The sequence below is a fragment of the Elephas maximus genome, chromosome 1, assembly GCF_024166365.1.
Source record: "Elephas maximus indicus isolate mEleMax1 chromosome 1, mEleMax1 primary haplotype, whole genome shotgun sequence".
Classification (NCBI taxonomy): Eukaryota; Metazoa; Chordata; class Mammalia; order Proboscidea; family Elephantidae; genus Elephas; species Elephas maximus.
Genome location: NC_064819.1, coordinates 97,973,323 through 97,997,468, shown reverse-complemented (window position 1 = coordinate 97,997,468; position 24,146 = coordinate 97,973,323). Strand labels below are relative to the sequence as shown.

General features: G+C 42.5%; 1 protein-coding gene across 1 annotated transcript in view; it reads left to right on the top strand.

Moving 5' to 3' along the window:
- TCP11 (t-complex 11) overlaps positions 1-22,510 on the top strand; it is a 165,967-nt gene extending 143,457 nt beyond the window's left edge. Inside the window, exons 7-13 of the mRNA XM_049870851.1 lie at positions 3,734-3,854; positions 17,812-18,032; positions 18,784-18,920; positions 20,040-20,257; positions 20,364-20,545; positions 21,522-21,794; positions 22,357-22,510. Coding sequence (XP_049726808.1) covers positions 3,734-3,854; positions 17,812-18,032; positions 18,784-18,920; positions 20,040-20,257; positions 20,364-20,545; positions 21,522-21,794; positions 22,357-22,510 — 1,306 coding nt within the window. The remainder of the gene's footprint in view (positions 1-3,733; positions 3,855-17,811; positions 18,033-18,783; positions 18,921-20,039; positions 20,258-20,363; positions 20,546-21,521; positions 21,795-22,356) is intronic.
- Positions 22,511-24,146: the final 1,636 nt, after the last annotated feature.

The following is a 24,146-nucleotide window of genomic DNA, read 5'->3' as shown; positions in this document are numbered from 1 at the left end:
AGGTCCATAGCACAGGCCTGGAGCATTTTTATTTAACAATACAGTCAGCATTTACATATAAGCCTTAAGAGGTCTCAACAACTTCAACAGGAGAGTAATAAGTTGTAGTTACTAGTATCAAAGTCTCAAGGAGCAAATGTTATTTAAGCAGCAAATAAGGCTATTATTGTTGCAATGTTCCCTTTGGGATACCAGTTAATAATGAAATAGAAGTAAGGTGGATATCAGATCTCTTTGGTAGACTTGGAGTAAGTAGCCTGCAGTAACTATCTATTGCCATATAAGAAATCACTGTAAAACTTAGCAGCTTATAACAACATTCATTATCTCACAGTTTCTGGGGTCAGAGATATGGGCACGGCTTAACTATGTGTCTCTGGCTCAAAGTCTTTCACGGGGTTACGATCTGCTGACAGTTGGCCAGAGGCCTCCCTTGGTTCCTTGCCGCATGGACTTCTGCATAGGGTAGCTCACAACATGGCAGCTGGCTTCCTTCAGAGTGAGAGGGTGAGAGGCTGTGCCCAAGACAGAAACCACAGTCTCCTTGTAATGTAATCTTAGAAGAGTTATTCTGTCACCCCTGCAACATTCTGTTTGCTAGAAACATGTCATAAAATCCTGCCCACACTCAGGGAAGTGGATGATGCATGGGTATGAATAGTGGGAAATGAGTATCTTCGGGGCCATCTTGGAGGCTGCCTACCACATGGTCCCTAGCGGTTACCCTTTTAAATGGCCACAGATTATACAGGCGCAAATTAAAAGATTGATTTTCTAATAGTTTTTTTTTTGGCTTCATAAATCAGCTTACTATTCAGCGAAGCAGGATCAGAATCCTGTTGATAAGTAATGTCCTGCTCCATCAAGCTTTATTTTGGTTCTCCGTAGTTACATTGGGATGTCTGGGTAGTGCAAACAGTTTGCAGTCGACTACTAACCTGAAGGTTGGCAGTTTGAACCCACCCAGTGGTGCCACAGGAGAAATGCTTGCTGACCTGCTTCCTTGAAGATTACAGCCAAGAAAACCTTATGAGGCAGTTCTACTCTGTAACACATAGGGTCACCATGAGTCAGAATCAACTCTATGGCAATGGGTTTGGTTTTTTTTTTTTTTTAGCTGTACTGACTTTGCAATAAATAAGAGACATTCAGTAAATATGAATTGAATGGCTCTGTTGGATTATTGGCAGGTAAATGGGTAAAATTCAGTGTCAGATTTTACATTTTAATGTAATTCTAATTTCCCACTGATAGATAAGGAATGGCAGCTTGTGATTAGTTGACTTTCTTAAATGCTTCTGGTATTTGGTTATTTCATAGACTGTTATAAAGTGCCTTTCTCTAGGTAATGCATAGTATAGGGGAAGTCAGCACAACTTGACTAAGGCAAAGGAAGCCACCGAGAGACAGGAAAATTGGACGAATGGAAATGGGGAACCCAGGGAGGCGAGGGGTGTGCTGACACATTGCAGGGATTGCAACCCATGTCACAAAACAATTTGCGTATAAATTTTTTGAATGGGAAATTAATATGCTCTGTAAACTTTTACCTAAAGCACAATAAATAAATAAAGTGCCTTTCTCTGTCACGAGTTGCTCCCCTGGTCTTCATACTCCTTTGATTTACCTTTGCCTGCTACCAGTAAGTATCCATGCCTATCCGTCTCTCACAATGCTTAGATACGGTTTTCGTTGCTGGCCGAGGAGGAGAGAAAGGTGAAATTGGGAGAGTGAAGGTCTGCGAAAGGTGTGGTGGTGAGGGAGTTGGGCGGAAGAAGAATTGAGACAGGGAGAAATAAACCTGGGTAAACAGTAGTATTCAGAGCTGGGTTTCCAAGTATGGTAATACAAAAATAAATTGGGACAAAGAATGGAATAAAGTTTGGGGTTATTCATTATCCATACATAGTTGGCAGTTGATTTTGCCTAAGGCTCATAGGATGATGCTAATTACAATTTTAGGTTCCTAAGGGAAATCTCAGGAGCCCTGGTGGTGCATTGGTTAAGTGCTGGGTTGCTAACTGAAAGAGTGCTTTGAATCCACCCAGTGGCTCCGTGGGAGAAAGACCTGGTGATCTGCTCCCACAAAGATTACAGCCTAAAAAACTCTGTGGGGCCGTTCTACTCTGTCACATGGGGTCGCCATGAGTCTGAATTGACTCTATGGCAATGGGTTTTGCATTTATATATATATATATTTCTAACACACACACACAAATATATATGTATATCCTAAAAGCTTTATATATGTATATTCCAACACACACACACATAAAGCCAAACCCATTGCCACTGAGTTGATTCTGACTCATGGTGACCCCATGTGACAGAGTAGAACTGCCCCATATAAACATATTCTGACACGTGTGTGTATAACTGTCTTTGCTGTCTAGAAGCTTCTGTGGGAAGAGAGTTGCATAACAGATAACAACTGATCACACTGTTCAGTTTGTTCATACCTGTGCGTATAGAGTTTAATGAGAGTGCTCAGCTGCCTGGAGAGGGTCAGGGAGACTTGCCTATGGAGGTAAGACCGAAAGGATGAATAGGTGCTTTCTAGATAGTCTAAGTGGGAAAGGATACTCTAGGCAGAGGAAACATGTCAGAGGCCCAGAGTGTGGTAGAACGTGGTGTGTTCTTTACAAGTGGTTTGGTGTGGCTAATCACAAGGTGTTATGGGGCAGGAAGGGAGAAATTGAAAAGGGAGGTAGAGGGATATCATGAAGGGTTATATAAGTCATCTATCCTGCTGATGATGGGGAGTCCCTAAAGGACTTTAAATGAGCATGACATCATGATCAGAATTGCATCTTACAAAAATCATTTATTTTAAAATGGTGGCATTATGGAGAATAGCTTAAAAAGGGACAAGACGGGAGGCAGAAGGAGCAGTAAATGAACTATTGTAATAGTCCAGGTAAGAGACGATGGTAGGAAAAGATGGATACCAGAGATACTTATGAAGCGGAATTTATGGAAATTGATAACTGACTGGATAAATGGGACAAGGAGAAAGGAGTTAAGAGCAAGCCCAGTACATCCTCCAGTACATATTACGTCTGACAAGTGAGACTGGCGTGTTGGGACAGGAACTCTGACTTGTTTTATTCATCTCTGTATTGGTTATAATTTTGTTTGTTTACAAGGAGCATGTATTACTACTGTATTTTTTTAATGGGGAAAAAGACAGGTCTTTTGGGATTACATGACTGGACAGATGATGGTGCCACTAAGATTGGGGATACAGAGGGAACAGGTTTGGAGCAAAAAGATAGGGAATTTAATTTTAGTTCTACTGATTTGGAAATATCTGTGGGACATTCAGGTATTATCAAAGAAAGAATAGCTTTTCTTAGATATTAGGGATGGGAAAAAAATGAAAGACCATCTAGTTCAATGCTGTATGTATACATAAATGGAATCTAGACTTAGATTAAACTGGATGATTTTCAGCTTTCAGTGGCCTGACCTTTGTCCAGGGTTCTTCCTACATCAGGGGGAGGGCTGCACTGGAACCAGGAGGAGCCCTTCTGAGAGGTTTCTCTGATGCCCTTGACATCCAAGTCTCTTACCAGCTTATTCAAATCTATGGCAGTCCAAACATAGTTCCTGGCCCTTCCTTGTCAATACAATGGTCTTTTATCATATCAAATGCCATTTGGGGCTTAGGAGATTATGACCCTATAACAATTTTTGGTAGAGAGAGTAATTTGCTCATTTAACCCTCTTACAGACTAGAAGGCAAAGTCAAGGAGACAATGCATAGTACCTTTTGGGACCATCTTAAAGAGCAACTATCAGCTACTCCCCCCGACTTCACTTGTGCTCTTGAACTTCTGAAAGAAATTAAAGAGGTGAGTGACCAACCTTCCTTTTGTGGACATGACGTTCCTAGACATCCCCCAGTTCACTGGAATGTCAGTGGCTACCAAATCCTATGTGGCATGCTTTTTTTCTGAACATGGTCCCATGTCAGCCAGGGTCTAATCAGGAGACAGAAATCACACAGTAATTTGAACAAGGAAGGTTTAATATAAGAATTATTATAACAAGATTGGAGAAAGAGAGCTTGGCTAGTGTGAAGTAAAGAGAACTCTAAAGAATACTGGAATAGCAGATTTAAGGAGCAGGTACTGCTCCTAGGGCTGAGAATTCCCAAGAACCTTGTTGGAGGGGACATGGCTGTGGCTCACTGAATGACAGAGTTGCTGCATCAGGTGCCAGGGAAAGCCATTCATGGGGAGGTGTCTTGCTGGAAGCACTCTGCTATACACCCACCTGAGTGCCAGAGGAAGTTGCTAGCTGCTGTGTGCTGCTGACCATGTGCACTGCAGGATCTAGGTGCTGGAGAGGCCACCTGTGCTAGATGAGCCTGGCACTGGACAAGCAGTCACTTGCTCTGCGGGAGCCAAGCACTGGAGAAACCATGCATGCTGCAAAGCCTGCAAGGTGAACATACCAGAACCAGAAGAAAAGTTCCTTTTGCCATGCCTTTCTAGGGTGTGGTGAACACACCCTAAAGTGACCCCCAGTGAGTATGGGTAAGATATGCAACTTGATTCTAATCGGAGAATATGGCAGAGGTGTTGGGACATCACTCCCATGACTATGTTTCATTACATAAGACTCTGTCTTAGCAGACTGGAGGGAGAGACTCTCCTGCTGGCCTTGAAGGAGCAAACAGATATGTTGTGAACTGTCTGTGGAGAAGGCCATGTGGCAGGGAATTGTGGGTGGCCTCTAGGACCTGAGGGCAGCATCCAGCCAACAGCCAGTAAGAAGCCAGACTCCTCAAGTGTTCCAATGATCTTGGAAACAGATTCCCCAAGTCAAGCCTCCAGATGAGAATGCTACCCAGCTAACACCTTGCTTGCAGCCTTGTGACACCCTGAACAGAGGAACCAACTTAACTGTCCCTGAACCCATGGAAACTATGAGATAAGAAACGTATGTGTTGTCTTAAGCCTCTACTTAAGATAATTTGTTACGCAGCATAGAAAACTAATAAATAGCACCCTCTACAGACAGAAGGTCCCTGGGTGGTCCAAGCAGTTTGAGATTGGCTACTAGCCTAAATGTTGGTGGCTCAAACCCACCCAATGGCATGTGGAAGAAAGGCCTGGCAATTTGCTTCTGTAAAGTTAAGCCAAGAAAATCCTATGGGGCAGTTCTACTCTGTAACACATGGGTTCACTGTGACTTGGAATCAGCTTGAACGTAATGGGTTTGGTTGGTTGTTTGTTTTTACAGACAGAGCTTAAAATTGTGCCATGTGGCAAAGGAAAAATATTTAAAGTCTGAGCTCCATTTTTGCAGAGCAGGGAAGAGAGGGATGGATTTGGACTTGAACCAAAAACCTGTTGCTGTCGAGTCAATTCTGACTCGTAGTGACCCTATAGGACAGAGTAGAAATGCCCCTATAGGGTTCCCAAGGAACAGCTGGTGGATTTGAACTGCTGACGTTTTGGGTTAGCAGTCAAGCCCTAAGCACTGCACCAGCAGGGCTCTGGATTTGGAGTTGAGAGGCAATTAATTGATAAATGGCATAGTCCACAACTTTAGCTATTCAGCTTCCATATGCATCCTTCTACACACACTTGAATTTCTGTATTTCTGTCTAATAGGATATAGCTATCTGTTTTACAAGTTCTCACCCTTTTCCAAAATGTTATTGTATCCATTCCTGGCTTTATTGTTCCTCAAATTCAGTCACACTGAATATTTTGTTACTTGAAGGCCAAATTGTAGAGTTAACTTCCAGCAATGTATATATAAAATAATAATAAGGAGAGAGAAAAAGAAAATGTTTAACATATACAAATAAGCACACACCTATAATAAGCAATGAGAAAACTTCTAGTCCTTTTTTTTTTGTAATTGGTAATGAGGCTTGTAGTTGATACTGGTGGCTTCCTTCTTCCATTACTGATTCCATATTTCCCTTGTTTTGTGCCAGCGCTTCAGTTGGTCAGGTTTTTTTTTATTTGGTGGAGTATCCCAAACCTTCATTCTCAAGGGGTCTAAGTTGTCAAATGTTTAGCTCTTTTGGTTTGCTGTAGTTTTCCATTAACCTTTATTATTAGGCACAGAAGTACTAAGAGGCACCTTGGAGGCACTGCCTCCTGGATCAATTAATCCAGTCAGTAGAGTAACTCATTTTTTTTTTTTTTTTTCCTGTTGGTTCAGTGGCATACAGAGCACAAAATGGCCAGGTGGCAGTCTTATTTTCCAGTTCGCCGTAACCATTGTATCCCTTGACGCAAGTATTCCCCCCAAATCAGCAGAGCTCAAAGTTGCCAGGACAGGAAACAAGAAAATTTCAAATGGGTTATTAGGTATAATAGTGAGAGGAGCTAGTCCTACTTCTACCCCTTGATTCAGAGGTAGCACCATATAATGGTCTTTGATTCAAAGCATATGCTGTATCCTATAAGATAGAATTCCTTCCTTTCAGGGTATTGTCCTTTGACTAATGCCATAACTGAGTCTTTAATAAGCCACTTAACTTTCCAGATAGGCCTGTCACTTCTCAATAATGCGTTATGTGGTAGGACTAATTAATTCCATGGGTAAACCCACTGCTGCACTTCCTTTGCTGTAAAATGCATTCTTAGATCAGCTGCAACGTTATAGGGCATGCCAGGACAGTGGATAAGGCATTCTGTGAGTACACGGGTGGTACTGGCAGAAGCATTACATACAGGGAAGGCAAATTCATATCTAGAATATGTGTATATTCCAGTGAGGATCAATCTCTGCCCCCTCCACAGTGGAACAGGTCCAGTGAAATCAATCTGCCATCAGGTAGCTGACTGAAAACCCTTAGAGAATGGTGCCATATCAGGGGTTTAGTTTTTGGTCTCTGTGTCAACAGATTAGACACTAAGCAGTAATGTTTGCCAGGATGGCATTGGTAATGAGAAGTCGCTGTTGTTGAGCCCATGCATAGTCTCTATCCATGGGCACTTTGTTCATGGTCTGTTGAGCAAGCACTGTATGACTGGGAAAAGAGGCTGACTGATAGCCACAGAGTACATCATTTTGTCCTCCTGGTTATTAATGGTCTTCCCTGTAGTGTATGATCTTTGGTGAACATTCACATGGACACAAATTCTTTTTTTCTTTTTTTATTGTGCTTTAAGTGAAAGTTTACAATTCAAGTCAGTTTCTCATACAAAAACTTATACACACATTGTTATGTGACCCTAGTTGCTCTCCCTATAATGTGACAGCACACTCCTCCTCTCCACTCTGTATTTCCTGTGTCCATTCAACCAGCTTTTGTTCCCCTCTGCCTTCTCATCTCACCTCTGGACAGGAGCTGCTCACATAGCCTCATGTGTCTACTTGAGCTAAGAAGGACACTCTTCACCTGTATTGTTTTATGTCTTATAGTCCAGTCTAATCTTTGTTTGAAGAGTTGGTTCAGGAATGGTTTTAGTTTTGGGCTAACAGAGAGTCTGGGGGCCATGCCCTCTGGTCTTTTTACTAGAATTTGAGTTCTGCATCCCACTTTTCTCTACTCCGATTCAGGGAGTCTCTGTCGTGTTCCCTGTCAGGGTAGTCATTGATGGTAGCTGGGCACGATCTAGTTCTTCCTGTCTCAGGCTGATGGACTCTTTGGTTTGTGTGGCCCTTTCTGTCTCTTGGGCTCATATTTTCCTTGTGTCTTTGATGTTCTTCATTCTCCTTTGCTCCAGGTGGGTTGAGACAACTGATGCATCTTAGATGGCCACTTGCTAGCTTTTAAGACTCTAGATGCCACTCACCAAAGTGGGATGCAGAACGTTTTCTTAATATACTTTGTTATGCCAGTTGACCTAGATGTCCCTTGAAACTGTGGTCTCCAGACCCCCCACCCCTGCTCCTCTGTCCCTCAAAGTGTTTGGTTGTATTCAGGAAACTTCTTAGCTTTTGGTTTAGTCTAGTTGTGCTGACTTCCCCTGTATTGTGTGTTAACTTTCCCTTCACCTAAAATAATTCTTGTCTACTATTTAGTTAGTGAATACCCCTCTTCCTCCCTCCCCACCCTCATAACCATCAAAGAATATTTTCTTCTGTGTTTAAACCTTTTCTTGAGTTCTTATAATAGTGGTCTCACACAATATTTGTCCTTTTGTGACTGACTAATTTCACTCAGCATAATGCCTTCCAGATTCATCCATGTTATGAGATGTTTCATGGATTCATTGTTGGACACAAATATTTTTACAGTATGTGCCCATTCTGAGAGGTCCATCCACAGACCTCTTCCCCCAACTTCCTCATTGCCAGTTTTCTAATCTTATCCTTTCCAAGGCCCTAACCATCCAGCAAAGCTCTTAGTAACTGCTCATAATCAGTGTAGAACTGTACTTCTGACCACCGCTCATTCCACACGTAGTGGAAGACCAAATGAACTGCCTGAAGTTCTGCCCATTGAGAGAATTTTCCTCACCACTGCCTTTCAGGGCCACCCCTGAGGGGGCGTTGTGGGGCTTCAGCTGTCCATTTTCAGCTGATACCATCATATTGTATGTACCCATCTGTAAACTAGGTCCCAGTTTTTTTTTTTTCCTTCTTCCTCTTCTTCCTTAGTCAACTGGTTGTAAAGAACATCCAGGAGGCCATAGGCATGGGTTGAGGGAAAGGAGGCGATGCAACAGGAGTTGCTGTTAATGGAGTCAAAGCCACCTGCTCATGAAACTTACTTGTACTTTCTGGACCTGCCTATGCTTGGTATCTTATAAGCATAAGGCATTTCCATTTGATGATAGATTCCTGCTGTTTATGCCCAATATTACTGGGTAGGTTAGACAACACCTAATTCTTGATGGAAAACTCAGGGCACATGGTCACCTGATGTCCCACAGTTAGATGTTTATTCTCTACTAAGGTCCAGTAGCAAGTCAGAAGCTGTTTCTCAAAAGGTGAGAAGTTGGGGGAGGGGCCAAGATGGCAGAGTAGTCAGATGCTTCCAGTGAAACCTCGTACAACAAAGACCCAAAAGAACAGTGAAACGATTACATTTATGACAAGCTAGAAGAGCTGAACATTAAAAGCAAAGTTAGAAAACGGACTGAGTGGCAGGGGGAAGGAGAGACAGTTCAGAAGTGGAAAGGAGTTGCTGGACCTGAATTGCCGGGATCCCTCAGGCACCATTCCTGGGAGTGGCTGTGGCGGGGCTGGTGGTAGTGTTTGGCTGCAGTGTCCTCCGGGTGAAGCAGCCACCTGCACAGCCTACTCACACCTCCAGAACCAGAGAATAATGGCGCTTTAGCAAAAGCTAAGTACTTGTATATATTTTACCATGCCCCAAAGCCAGCTTCAGTAGCTGTCGTTTTCCCTGGGCCTGAGGTAGGTCCTGTTGCGTATCCTGAGCCATTCTCCTGGCCTTGGAGAAGAAATAAATACACAGTTGGGCAAAGATAATCTGCCAGCTCCATTAACCTGGGGAGCTCAGGAGAGAAGCAGCTTCTGTCCAGGCATAAACAGTTTGTGGACTTTGAATACCTTTCCCCTCTGCATGGACCTGTATTGGCCTATTTCAGGAGAATAGGCCCTTGTTGGCAGGCTGCAACTGTTTCAGCTGTGTGGTGGCAAGGCGGGAGTTTGATTTTTGATACCGCTTTACCTATTAAACAGGGTCCTCACATACCCACATCAGGGGCCTAGGGACTGGTGGCTCCACTCAGGTCACCCAGCCACCCATGACAGGGGTCCAAGGATAAGTGGTACCTCCCAGTCTTTACAACCAAAAGTACTGGGTGCCCATGATCCATCTGCAGGACCCACCCCCCTGTGCGCTCTAGGGAACAGGGACACGTTTTCCTCACAGACACTCGGGACAGTTGTCGGCCCCCTGCCTTGTTCAGAGGGTGACCTCCGACTGCAACCAGATACCGGTACTTACACCAATCACCCCTGCCTCTCTAAGACTGTAGGACAGAGCCTGTACCACACACTTGATGACCAACGACCTGGACGCCTGAGCTGAATCCATACAGGAAAAGTGAATGGACTCCTAGGCTCATATACCTGGTAACAGCTCTAGCCATCTGGTGACAAGACGTTAAAGCTTCAAAGGCAAAAATAAGCTAGCCCACTTGAGCAACCTAATTGGATGTATCAAAAAAAAAAAAAGCTAGCATATAGTAAGCAAACATAAAATAAACTAATACAATAACTTATAGATGGCATGGAGACAACAGTCGATATCAAATCACATAAAGAAGCAGACCATGATCGCTTCAACAAGCTCTCAAAACAAAGAATCAAGGGGTCCTCTGGATGAAGGTGCCTTCCTGGAATTACCAGATACAGAATACAAAAGATTAACATACAGAACTCTTCAAGACATCAGGAAGAAGATCAGGCAAACCACAGACAAGGCAAGAAACAAACAGATAAAGCAGTTGAAGAAATTAAAAAGGTTATTCAAGAACATAATGAAAAATTTAATAAGCTGCAAGAATACATAAAGAGACAGCAATCAGAAATTCAGAAGATTAATGATAAAATTACAGAATTAAACAACTCAATAGAAAGAGGAGCAGAATTAAGCAAGTGGAAGGCAGAATTGGTGAGACTGAGGATAAAGCACTTGGCACCAATATATTGGAAGAAAAATCAGATAAAAGAATTAAAAAAATGAAGAAACCCTAAGAATCATGTGGGACTTTATCAAGAGAAATAACCTATGAATGATTGGAGTACCAGAACAGGGAGGGATAACAGAAAATACAGAGAGAATTTGGCAGAAAACTTCCCTGATATTGTGAAAGATGAAAAGATATCTATCCAAGATGCTCATCGAACTCCACATAAGGTAGATCTTAAAAGAAAGTCACCAAGACATAATCAAACTTGCCAAAACCAAAGATAAAGAGAGAATTTTAAGAGCAGCTAGGGATACGTGAAAAGTCAACTACAAAGAAGAGGCAATAAGAATAAGCTTGGACTACTTAGCAGAAACCATGCAGGCAAGAAGGCAGTGGGATGACTTATATTAAAAATTGAAGGAAAAAAATTGTGAGCCAAGAATCATATATTCCAGGAAAACTGTCTCTCAAATATGAAGGCAAAATTAGAACATTTCCAGATAAACAGAAGTTTAGGGAATTTATAAAAACCAAACCAAAACTATAAGAAATACTAAGGGGAGTTCTCTGGCTAGAAAATCAATAATATCAGATATCAACCCAAGATTAGAACACTGGACAGAGCAATCAGATGTCAACCCAGATAGGGAAATCACAAAAATAAATCAAGATTAAAAAATGCTCAAAACAGGAAATGGCAATGCCATTATGTAAAAGAAGACAACATTAAAACAATAATAAAGAGGGACTAAGAACTGTAGTCATAGATCTTTCATACGGAGAGGAAGACGAGGTGATATGAAGAAATAAAAGTTAGGTTTAAACTTAGAAAAATAGGGGTAAATATTAAGGTAACCGCAAAGGAGACTAACAGTCTTTCTCATCAAAATAAAATACAAGAATAAAATAGAGACTCACCAGAAACAAAATCAACTACAGAGAATAAGAGGAAAAGACAACATGTAAAGATAAACTACTCAGCACAAAAAATTAAGTGGGAAAAACTGTTGACAACACATAAAAAAAGACATCAAAATGACAGCACTAAATTCATACCTATCCATAGTTATGCTGAATGTAAATGGATTAAATGCACCAATAAAGAGACGGAGAGTGGCAAAATGGATTAAAAAAACACAACCTGTCTATATGCTGCCTACAAGAGACACTCCTTAGAGATACAAACAAACTAAAACTCAAAGAATGAGGAAAAAATCAAGCAAACAATAATAAAAGAGCAGGAGTGGCAATATTAATTTCTGACAATATAGACTTTAAAGTTAAATCCATCACAAAGGATAAGGAAGGACACTATATAATGATTAAAGGGACAGTATACCAGGAGGATATAACCGTATTAAATATTTATGCACCCAATGATAGGGCTGCAAGATACATAAAACAAACTCTTAACAGCTTTGAAAAGTGAGATAGACAGCTCCACAGTTACAGTAGGAGACTTCAACACACCACTTTCGGCGAAGGACAGAACATCTAGAAAGAAGGTCGATAAAGACATGGAAGACCTAAATGCCACAGTCAACCAACTTGACCTCATAGACATATCCAGAACAATCCACCCAACAGCAGTCAAGTATGCTTTCTTTTCTAATAAACATAGAATGTTCTCTAGAATAGACCACACATTAGGTCATAAAGTAATCTTTAGCAGAATCCAAAACATCGAAATATTACAAACCATCTTCTCTGACCATAAAGCCATAAACATAGAAATCAATAACAGAAGAAGCAAAGAAAAGAAATAAAACACTTAGAAACTGAACAATACCCTGCTTAAAAACGACTGGGTCATAGAAGACATCAAGGATGGAATAAAGAAATTCATAGAATCCAATGAGAATGAAAACACTTCCTATCAGAACTTTTGGGACACGGCTAAAGCAGTGCTCAGAGGCCATTTATATCAATAAATGCTCCCATACAAAAAGAAGAAGGGGCCAAAATCAAAGAATTATCCCTACAACTTGAACAAATAGAGAGCACCAGAAGAAAGCAAAGAAAAACAATTGAAAGAGTTAAGAAGATGAAAAGCTGGTTCTTTGAAAAAATTTACAAAATTGATAAACCTCTGGCCAAACTGACAAAAACAGGAGAGGAAGCAATTAACCCAAATAAGAAATGAGATGGGTGATATTACAACAGACCCAACTGAAATTAACAGAATCATATCAGATTACTATGAAAAATTGTACTCTAACAAATTTGAAAACCTAGAAGAAATGGATGAATTTTTAGAAACACACTACCTACTGAAACTAACACAGAGGTAGAACAACTAAGTAAACCCATAATAAAAGAAGAGATTGAAAAGGTAATTAAAAAACTCCCAACAAAAAAAAAGCCCTGGCCCGGATGGCTTCACCCCAGAGTTCTACCAAACTTTGAAAGAAGAGTTAACACCACTACTACTAAATGTATTTCAGAGCATAGAAAAGGATGGAATACTCCTAAACTGATTCTGTGAAGCCAGCATATCCCTGATACCAAAACCAGGTAAGGACACCACAAGAAAAGAGAATTACAGACCTATATCTCTCACGAACTTAGATGCAAAAATCCTCAACAAAACTCTAGCCAATAGAATTCAACAACATATCAAAAAAATAATCCACCATGACCAAGTGGGATTTATACCAGGTATGCAAGGATGGTTCAATATTAGAAAAATAATTAATGTAATCCACCATATAAATAGAACAAAAGACAAAAACCACATGACCTTATCGATTGATGCAGAAAAGACATTCGACAAAGTCCAATAACCATTCATGATAAAAACTCTCAGCAAAACAGAAATAGAAGGAAAATTCCTCAACATAATAAAGGGCATTTATACAAAGCCAACAGCCAACATCATCCTAAATGGAGAGAGCCTGAAAGTGTTTCCCTTGAGAACGGGAACCAGACAAGGATGCCCTTTATCACCATTCTTATTCAACATTGTGCTGGAGGGTCTACCCAGAGCAATTAGCCTAGACAAAGAGATAAAGGGCATCTAGATTGGCAAGGAAGAAGTAAAACTATCTCTGTTTGCAGATGACATGATCGTATACACAGAAAACCCTAAGGAATCCTCCAGAAACCTACTGAAACTAATAGAAGAGTTCAGTAGAGTATCAGGTTACAAGATAAACATACAAAAATCAGGATTCCTCTACATCAACAAAAAGAACATCAAAGAGGAAATCACCAAATCAATACCATTCACAGTAGCCCCCAAGAAGATAAAATACTTAGGAGTAAATCTTAACAAAGATATAAAAGAGCTATACAAAGAAAACTACAAGGTACTAGTGCAAGAAACTAAAAGGGACCTACATAAGTGGAAAAACATACCTTGCTCATGGATAGGGAGACTTAACATTGTAAAAATGTCTATTCTACCAAAAGCCATCTATGTATACAATGCACTTCCGACCCAAATTTCTACGACATTTTTTAATGTGATGGAGAAAAAAATCACCAACTTCATATGGAAGGGAAAGAGGCCCCAGATAAGTAAAGCATTACTGAAAAAGAAGAAGAAAGTGGGAGACCTCACTCTACCTGATTTTAGAACCTATTATACCACCACAGTAGTCAAAACAGCCTGGTACTGGTACAACAACAGACACATAGACCAATGGAACAGAATTGAGAATCCAGATATAAATCCATCCACATATGAGCAGCTGATATTTGACAAAGGCCCGGTGTCAGTTAATTGGGAAAAAGATAGTCTTTTTAATAATTGGTACTGGCATAACTGGGTATCCATCTGCAGAAAAATGAAACAGGACCCATACGTCACACCATGCACAAAAACTAGCTCCAAATGGATCAAAGACCTAAAGTCTAAAATGATAAAGATCATGGAAGAAAAAATAGAGACGTTAGAAGCCCTAATACAAGGCATAAACAGAATACAAGACATCACTAAAAATGCTAAAGAGAAACCAAATAACTGGGAGCTCCTAAAAATCAAACACCTGTGCTCATCTAAAGACTTCACCAAAAGAGTAAAAAGTCCACCTACAGACTGGGAAAAAATTTTCAGGTATGACATCTCCGACCAGTGCCTGACCTCTAAAATCTGCATGATTCTGGTAAAACTCAACCAGAAAAAGACAAACAACCCAATTAAAAAATGGGCAAAGGATATGAACAGGCACTTCACTAAAGAAGACATTCAGGTGTCTAACAGATACTTGAGGAAAATGCTCACCATCATTAGCCATTAGAGAAATGCAAATCAAAACTACAATGAGATTCCATCTTACTCCAACAAGGCTGTCATTAATCCAAAAAACACAAAATAATAAATGTTGGAGAGGCTGTGGAGAGATTGGAACACTTATACACTGCTGGTGGGAATGTAAAATGGTACAACCACTTTGGAAATCAATTTGGCGCTTCCTTAAAAAGCTAGAAGTAGTATTACCATAAAAATCCAGCAATTCCACTCCTCGGAATATATCCTAGAGAAATAAGAGCCTTTACATGAACAGATATATGCATACTCATGTTCATTGCAGCATTGTTTACAATAGCAAAAAGATGGAAGCAACCAAGGTGCCCATCAACAGATGATTAAATAAATTATGGTATATTCACACAATGGAATATTACCAATCTATAAAGAACAATGATCAATCTGAGAAACATTTCGTAACATGGAGGAATCTGGAAGGCATTATGCTAAGTGAAATTAGTCAGTTGCAAAAGGACAAATATTGAATGAGACCACTATTACAAGAAGTCGAAAAATAGTTTGAACAGAGAAGAAAATATTCTTTGATGGTTATGAGAAGGGGGAGGGAGGGAGAGAGGGGAGGGGTATTTACTAGCTAGATAGTAGATAAGAACTACTTTAGGTGAAGGGAAAGACAGCACAGAATACAGGAGAGGTCAGCAGAACTGGACTAAACCAAAAGCAAAGAAGTTTTCTGAATAAACTAAATGCTTCCAAGGCCAGTGTAGCAGGGGCGGGGGTTTGGGGACCATGGTTGCAGGGGACATCTAAGTCAATTGGCATAATAAAATCTATTAAATAAACATTGTGCATCCCACTTTGGAGAGTGGCATCTGGGGTCTTAAATGCTAGCAAGCGGCCATCTAAGATGTATCAATTGGTCTCAACCCACCTGGGGCAAAGGAGAATGAAGAACACCAAAGACACAAGGTAATTATGATGCCAAGAGACAGAAAGGGCCACATGAACCAGAGGCTACATCATCCTGAGACCAGAAGAACTAGATGGTGCCCGGCTACAACCGATGCCTGCCCTGACACAGAACACAACAGAGAACCCCTGAGGGAGCAGGAGAACAGTGGGATGCAGACCCCGGATTCTCATAAAAAGACCAGACTTAAATGGTCTGACTGAGACTAGGATGACTCTGGAGGTCATGGACCACAGACCGTCTGTTGGCCCAAGACAGGAACCATTCCCAAAGCCAACTCTTCAGATAAGGATTAGACTGGACTATGGGATAGAAAATGATATTGGTGAAGAGTGTGCATCTTGGATCAAGTGGACACATGAGACTATGTGGGGAGCTCCTGTTTGGAGAAGATAAGAGGGCAGGGGGGCCAGAAGCTGGATGAATGGACATGAGAACAGAGAGTGGAGGGAAGGAGTGTGCTGTCTCATTGGAGGGAGAGCAGCTAGGAGTTTATAGCAAGGTGTATACAAGTTTTTGTAGGGAGACTGACTTGGATTGTAAAGCACAAATAATAATAATAAATAAAAAAGGTGAATAAGGTATCTGCAGAAGAGGGCATAGATTTGCTTAAACATCCTGTGGGTCTGTACTGTAATTTTCCTATTGGTCCTTGCCAGCAACTCCCTACTACATCTTCGTTTGCCATGGACATTCCAGGTATCTTTGGATCTGCTGTATTATAAGGCTCAAATAGTAAAGCAGCTTGTACCACAGCCTGAACTTGCTACAGAGCCCACTCTTGCTCTAGTTCCTACTTGAATTTTACAACCTTGTGAGTGACTCTATAAATGTGTCGAAGTAACAAACTCAAATGTGGTGTATGTTGCTTCAAAAATCCAGAAAGACCTATCAAGTGTTGTGCCTCTTTTTTCATGGTACGTTGTTTGAGGTATGGAAGCTTGTGTTTCACCTTGGAGGAGATAGATAGAGAAGCTCCAGACCACTGAACCTATAGAAACTTCCCTGAGGTGACAGACCCCTGAATTTTTGTGAGGATTACTTGGTATCCTGTAGTTTGTATCTTTCTAAGGCATGTAAAGTACTTTCTGCTTATCAGATCCAATGAACATACGGCCATTTGGGTTTGAACACCACTCATGGTACCAATTCTGTATCAGTCTGGGTCTAATCAGGAGACAGAAACCACACAGTAATTTGAACAGAGAGGCTGCCACACTGGAGAAGCTTGTGGAGAGGAGCACACCAGAACTGGTAAGAAAGGCCTCTTCCTCTTGCAGTATCCCTTTAGTGCCCTCTACTGACAAAACATAACCTTTGTGTCAGCCAGCAAAGAAAAAATATGTAAGGGGCCCAACACCATTTTTGCAGAGTAGGCACGGAAGGGTGAATTTGGAGCCAAGAGGCTCCAATTGATAACTGGCAGTTTATCATTTTAAATAAATAGGATGGAGCAACTTTCATTTTATTTAAGATGAAACTAAATAGTTGGGATCTTGCTATGACAATACAGTATTCCATTCGATTAAACCTATGTTCACTGACCTCACCTCCCCACACCCCCCAAGTTCTGTATGTTTCAGAGGAACACAGGTGAGTAAGAGAGTGCTTATCCACAAGGAATTTCTATTTTTGGGTTAATAGGCTATTTCAAGTGACTCTTAATGGTTCCTTTTGTCTATTACATCCTTGTCCTTTGAAGTAAAACAATCTTAAAAATGTCTTCCTCCTCTATTAAGAGTACTTCATTCCCAGGTGATGTTGTATATTTTATATTTGTTTTACCACACCCCAGATTTTTATTCACATCTTTATCTCATTCTGCCTAGAAAATAATATACTACTGTTGTAGTCGATCCCCTGAGGCCTTGAATTGTCATTGGCCCCTAAACAAATGTAAGTGGTATTCTCTAGGAAATTTAGGAACTCAACTTCTTGATCCTCAGAAGACACAAGTTGGGAAGCCTTTGGCTAATGGGACTGTCCATTGTAGAAAGCTGGGGACTCTAAACAGTGCAACTCCTACTTTGACTTTCTTTTCTTGGCAGATCTTGCTATCACTGCTATTACCACGCCAGATCCGCCTAAGAAGTGAGATTGAAGAAACTCTGAACATGGACCTGCGCAAGCAGGAAGCAGAGCGTGGGACCTTGGATGTCCCTCATCTTTCTAAGTACATTCTCAACATGATGACTTTGCTGTGTGCACCAGTTAGAGATGAAGCAGTGCAGAACCTAGAGAACATTACAGACCCTGTTCAGTTACTGAGGTGTGAAACTTGATGTTTGGCCCCCTGAAACCCACCTCAGCCCCTGGGCAAGGAGAGCTGGGCCAGACACTGAATTGTTGCCCCTGCCTTGGGTGGCTCTTCTCCACTAAAGAGTTGACCAATACCTCTTTTCTCCTCTCTGGCCTATTGGCTTTTCTTTTTCAAAAATGGCCTCACAGCGCCCTTTGTTTATCCTTAGATTGATAGGTCCGGTGTATAACATGCTACCATAAGACATTAGAGTATGTATTCTTTCTCCAGGGAGTTCACACATCCTAGGTATTCTCTTGTCCCAGTTCGCACACTATGAGGCGTACAGGGATGGGAGGTTATCCCTATTTCATAGCTAGAGAAACCAAGATGCAGAAAGTCAAAGCGATTGGCCTAGTGAGTCTGAAGAGCATCACCCATAATCCCACTCCCCAGGGGAATTTTTAACATGCTGGTGTATTTGCTTCCACGGACTACTTTTTTGAAGAGGCAACAGAATGACCATAGTTGAAAGAGATCTAGACTGGAGGCTTCAAGGTCCAGAGACTTATCTGTTTCTAGTTCTGCCATTAAACCCCTTGGCCTTGGGCCCTGGGCTACATAGTCTTTTTTTTTTTTTTTTGTAAATTTTGGAGGTAGGACTAAGTTAGTTTCAAGGTTCCTCCTGACTCTGAATTACAATGATTTAATGGCTCCTTGCTCGGGTTCCCTCCTCACTAGATTTCTTTCATAATATAAATATTCTATTTCACTATGACAGAGGGATCTTCAAGGTTCTGGGCCTGATGGAAATGGACATGGTGAACTACACCATCCAGAGCCTTCAACCCCGCCTGCAGGAACACTCCATCCAGTATGAACGGGCTAAATTCCAGGAACTCCTCAACAAGCAGCCTAGTATGTATATAAATTGAAAGCAGGAGTAGGAAGATATGACCCCTTGGGTCTGACGTTCAAAATGTTGAGAGTATTCTTCTTCTTTTTTATTTTTAATTTTTATTGTGCTTTAAATGAAAGTTTACAAATCAAGTCAGTCTCTCATACAAAAATTTATGTATACCTTGCTATATACTCCTAGTTGCTCTCCCCCTAATCAGACAGCACACTCCTTCCTTCCACTCTCTGTTTTTGAAGCCTCAGCCAGCCTCTGACCCCTCTGCCCTCTCATCCCACCTCCAGACAGGAGCTGCCCGCATAGTCTCATGTGTCTACTTGATCCAAGAAGCTCACTCTTCACCACTATCATTTTCTGTCCCATAGTCCAGTCCAATGCCTGTCTGGAGGGAATGGTTCCTGTCGTGGGCTAACAGAAGGTCTCGGGGACCACGACCTCTGGAGTCCTTCTAGTCTCAGTCAGACCATTAAGTCTGGTCTTTTTACAAGAATTTGGGGTCTGCAGCCCACTGCTCTCCTGCTCCCTCAGGGGCTCTCTGTTGTGTTCCCTGTCAGGGCAGGCATCGGTTGCAGCTGGGCACCATCTAGTTCTTCTGGTCTCAGGCTGATGTTTTCTCTGGTTTATGTGGCCCTTTTTGTCTCTTGGGCTCATAATTACCTTGTGTCTTTGGTGTTCTTCATTCTCCTTTGCCCCAGGTAGGTTGAGACCTATTGATGCATCTTAGATGGCCGCTTGCTAGCATTCAAGACCCCAGATGCCACTCTCCAAAGTGGGATGCAGAATGTTTTCTTAATATATTTTATTATGCCAATTAACTAGATGTTCCCTGAAACCATGGTCCCCAAACCCCCGCCCCTGCTACACTGGCCTTTGAAGTGTTCAGTTTATTCAGGAAACTTCTCTGCTTTTGATTTAGTCCAGTTGTGCTGACCTCTCCTGTATTTCTTCCTCTTCTTAGGAATAGGAAGTTTCTTCCTCAGGTAGGAGGATGGAGAAGGAACATATATCTAAGACAGGCCTGAGAAGCATTTCTTTATTGACCAGAAGTCTATCTTAAAAAGACCGTTAGTCTTGAAACCTCTGAGGCTAAAGATGCTTACATGTGCCCTTCTCTGTCATAGGCCTCCTGGATCACACCACCAAATGGCTAACCCAAGCAGTAGCAGACCTCACCACACCACCTCCAGCTTCCCCTGACACTCCTGACTCCTCCAGCGTGGACTACCTGGCTCCAAACGAGGCAGTCAACAATGCAGCGCCCCTTAGCCCCTCAATGGTGCTGTCCCAGGGCTTCCTGAATCTCCTGCTCTGGGACCCTGAAAATGAAGAGTTCCCTGAGGTAGGAATGGGGTGGAGGGCGGGGAGGCATTGCCCTGTTGTTTTGTACTCAGGGTTTCCATGGAGACCCTCCTTTTCTGATGGCCGGCTCTTCCTTGGCTCCCCAGACCTTGCTGATGGACAGAACCTGGCTGCAGGAACTAGAGTCCCAGTTGTACCAGTTAACCATTGTGGCCTCAGTCTTGCTAGTGGCCAGTAGTTTCTCTGGCAATGTTCTATTTGGTTCACCTCAGTTTGTGGATAAAGTGAAACGTGTCACCAAAGCCCTGACGGAGGAGTTTAACTCCAGGTAAGCTGCACAGGTTTTTTAAAATAGATCTCTTTTAGAATGGAAGGTAACATGTGGCCTTTAGGGCATAGGCAGGTAATGAATGATTGCTTACTTCTACCACAGACCACAGAAAGGCCCTTTGGAACCATCTACAAAGACTGCTGGTATCTTTCCATAAGTGGTCTTGAGGCTTGTGACAAAAAAAAAAAACAAAAAACTTCCTTCCAAAAAGGGTAATGTGGAGGATAGTTTGCTACAAAATGATTCATTATCTTGCTTGCTACAATATACTGTGTATATTCAGGAGTTAGCAGTTGGTCAGCAATATTGATCGAATATCCACTATGTGCAGGGCACCCCACCGAGGAAAAAGAGGAACCAGAGGTCAGGTTGATAATTGCAGTTGGTGCAGTAGGACAAATGACCGTGGAAATTTCCCAAAGAAGTATTTACACACACACACACACACACACACACACACACACACACACACACACACACACACACACACACACACACACACACACACACACACACACACACACACACACACACACACACACACACACACACACACACACACACACACACACACACACACACACACACACACACACACACACACACACACACACACACACACACACACACACACACACACACACACACACCCCCCCCCCCCCCGATGGGACTAAAGAAGGCTGGGTGGATCCAAGCAAACCACCCTTGACCAGAGTTGACTTTACAGTTTATCTTGTTTTCTTAGAAGTGGCACATGGTACTATATATAGAGGTTAGTTGGGATCTTGAGAGTAAGAGTGAAGATACCGCCCCTACCCACTGGGCCCTGCTGCCTATCAGAGATGTGTGTTGGTCGGGGGGTGGTGGTTGGATTTTCTCAAGCAGCCCTACCTTTTGGTGTGGAGCTTCCACGGCTCTGCCCCTGTGCCAGGGCCACCTGGTGGGTGCCAGCTTACTGTCTTTCATGGTCTAGGCCTGAGGAGGTTATGCTGACTGTGAGTGAACAAGTATCTCAGGAAATCCATGAAAGCCTCAAGAACATGGGCCTTGCTGCTCTGAGCAGTGACAACACAGCATCTCTGATAGGACAGCTTCAGAACATTGCCAAGAAGGAGAACTGTGTCCGCAGTGTCATTGGTGAGCGTGCCTCTGGGAGTCGGGGGTGGGAAGAGGAAGTTGGTGAAGAGGTAGATCCCAGCCCTGGAAGTCAGGTGCTGAACGATTTAGTAATAAAAAGAGTGGGCAAGTCACTGTTTAGGCTTTAGTTTTCTCAAAACGCTGGGTCGAAAATAGATCCTTTTCAGTTTAAAGGCTAACACTATGGTTCTAAGGAGAATCTGCACATGACTTCTAGGTGTGGGATACTGTCCAGGCAAACTGGTTAAGCCTTCCCTGGCCTTCTGGGTCATTCTCTGACTGCAATCCAAACCTGTGGCACCTCCCTCCCCCAACAAGGAATTGCTGCTGAATTAGGCTGGAGGATATGTTCCCATAGTAGGGACCCTACTCCTTAAAACTCCATGTTGGAATGGAGGCCATGAACTTGGCCAGCTTGCTGCTAACCTCAGCATCCTAAAGATCACTCTAGGATCCTCTGTTATTTTAAATACTCACCAGGATCTGATGTTACTTACAGCAAGTTTTTGAACGGTCAGAAATTTACTAGGCCATCAGCTTCTGATCTTTGCTTTGTCCTGGGGAGCTAGATAGCAGCCCCCTTCCCAAAACAAACAAATGATCTTATCTGTTAGCAAGTAGGTAGGTTAGTGAACATCTTTTAAGGTAGAACTTTGGTGCTCTGAGTGCAGGGCAGTGTTTCTCCCTGAAATCCATTTGCCCGTCCCCTGCTCACCGTCTTTTCCTGCTCGCAGATCAGCGGATCCGTCTGTTTCTCAAATGCTGCTTGGTTCTTGGGGTGCAGCGGTCTCTGTCAGATCTCCCTGGAGGCCTTGCTCTCATTGAGGCAGAGCTGGCAGAACTGGGCCAAAAGTTTGTCAGTCTGACGCATCACAATCAGCAGGTGTTTGGCCCCTACTACACTGAAATCCTAAAAACCCTCATCCCCCTGCCCCAGGCACTCTAACGAAAATGAAGTCTCTCTGATAGAACCAGCTCAGAGCCCTGGCACTTTGGACCCACAAGAGAGTCTCATCATTTTCCTGGGGTGACATCACCAGTAGCCGGCAGAACACTCAGGTCTCTTCCCTCCTGCAGCCAGTACACCAGGGCTGTAGGCATTAAATATGTAAACACCAACTGGCCGAAACCCATTCACTAATAAACTTCTGAACTGCAAGAAAACCCTCACTCTTCCTGTGTTGCAGCTGAGGCCAGGCCCTGTTCATCCCCAACTAGCTGAGAGGCCAACAGGCAGGCCCTTAGTTTCCTTCCACTGGCTAGGTGCATCCTTCAGCATGCAGAGCTGAGCAGCCAAGACACCCAGGTACTAGCATTATTTTCTCCAAGGGCAAAACATTTCTCTGAGGGCGCTGAGAACTCTTTGTGGAATTACTGAGTATAAGGCTCCTCTGGAAGTCAAAAATTCATTTTGTACAATTCAGCTCAGGAGAGGGTATAGTTAAAAGATGTTAGAACCCTCATTTCCAGGACCAGACTCACCTGAAACGTTGCAACAGAGAGTTGAGGAATAGCTGAGTCCCACTCTTCTCTTCTGTTGCATGGTCTGACCAGTTACCAGTTGCCGTTGAATGAATTCTAATTCATGGTGACCCCATGTGTGTCAGAATAGACCTGTGCTCCATAGGATTTTCTTAAAAAAATTTATTTTATTTTTGTTGTTGAGAATATACATAGCAGAACATACACCGTTCAACAATTCCTACATGTACAATTCAGTGACATTGATTACATTCTTCAAGTTGTGCAGCCATTCTCACTCCCTTTCATAGGGTTTTCAATGGGTGATTTTTTGGAAGTAGATTGCCAGGCCTTTCTTCTGAGGTGCCTCTGGGTGCCAGCAACCTTTTGATTAGTGCATTAACTGTTTGCACTACCCAGGGTGCATGGTCTGAAGTGGCATGCAAATTGGGGACTGGATGAAAATGGATGCCGGCTGCTAGCAAACATTCTGTTGAGGACAGGTTTCAGGATACATGGGATTTCGCTCTCCTAAGTGATTCAGGAGCCCCTGGGTGGTGCAAAGGTCAAGTGCTTGGCTACTTACTGAGGCACCTCAGAAAAGAGGCCTGGGGATCTGCTTCTAAAAGGTCACAGCCTTGAAAACCCCATGGAGTGCAGTTCTGCTCTGCACACATGGAGTTGCCATGGGCTGGAAGTGATTTGGTGGCAACTGGTTTGGTTTTGGATTTAAGTGATGCAGAGGTGAAGTTTGGATAGTTAGGTCAGGGACTGACAAACCAAACCAAAAACCAAACCCACTGCCGCCGAGTTGATTCCAACTCATAGCGACCCTATAGGGACTGACAAGGATCCAGTTTATCCTGGGTCCTGTTCTCTAGCTGAGTGAGTGTCCTATTCCCTCAGCTCTAAGCTTAGAACACCCTGTTCTTGCAATAGAGGTGATGTGGGCACTTAGAGGAGGATAGTCTCCACCTTCTTCCTGCTTCCAGTCCAGGAC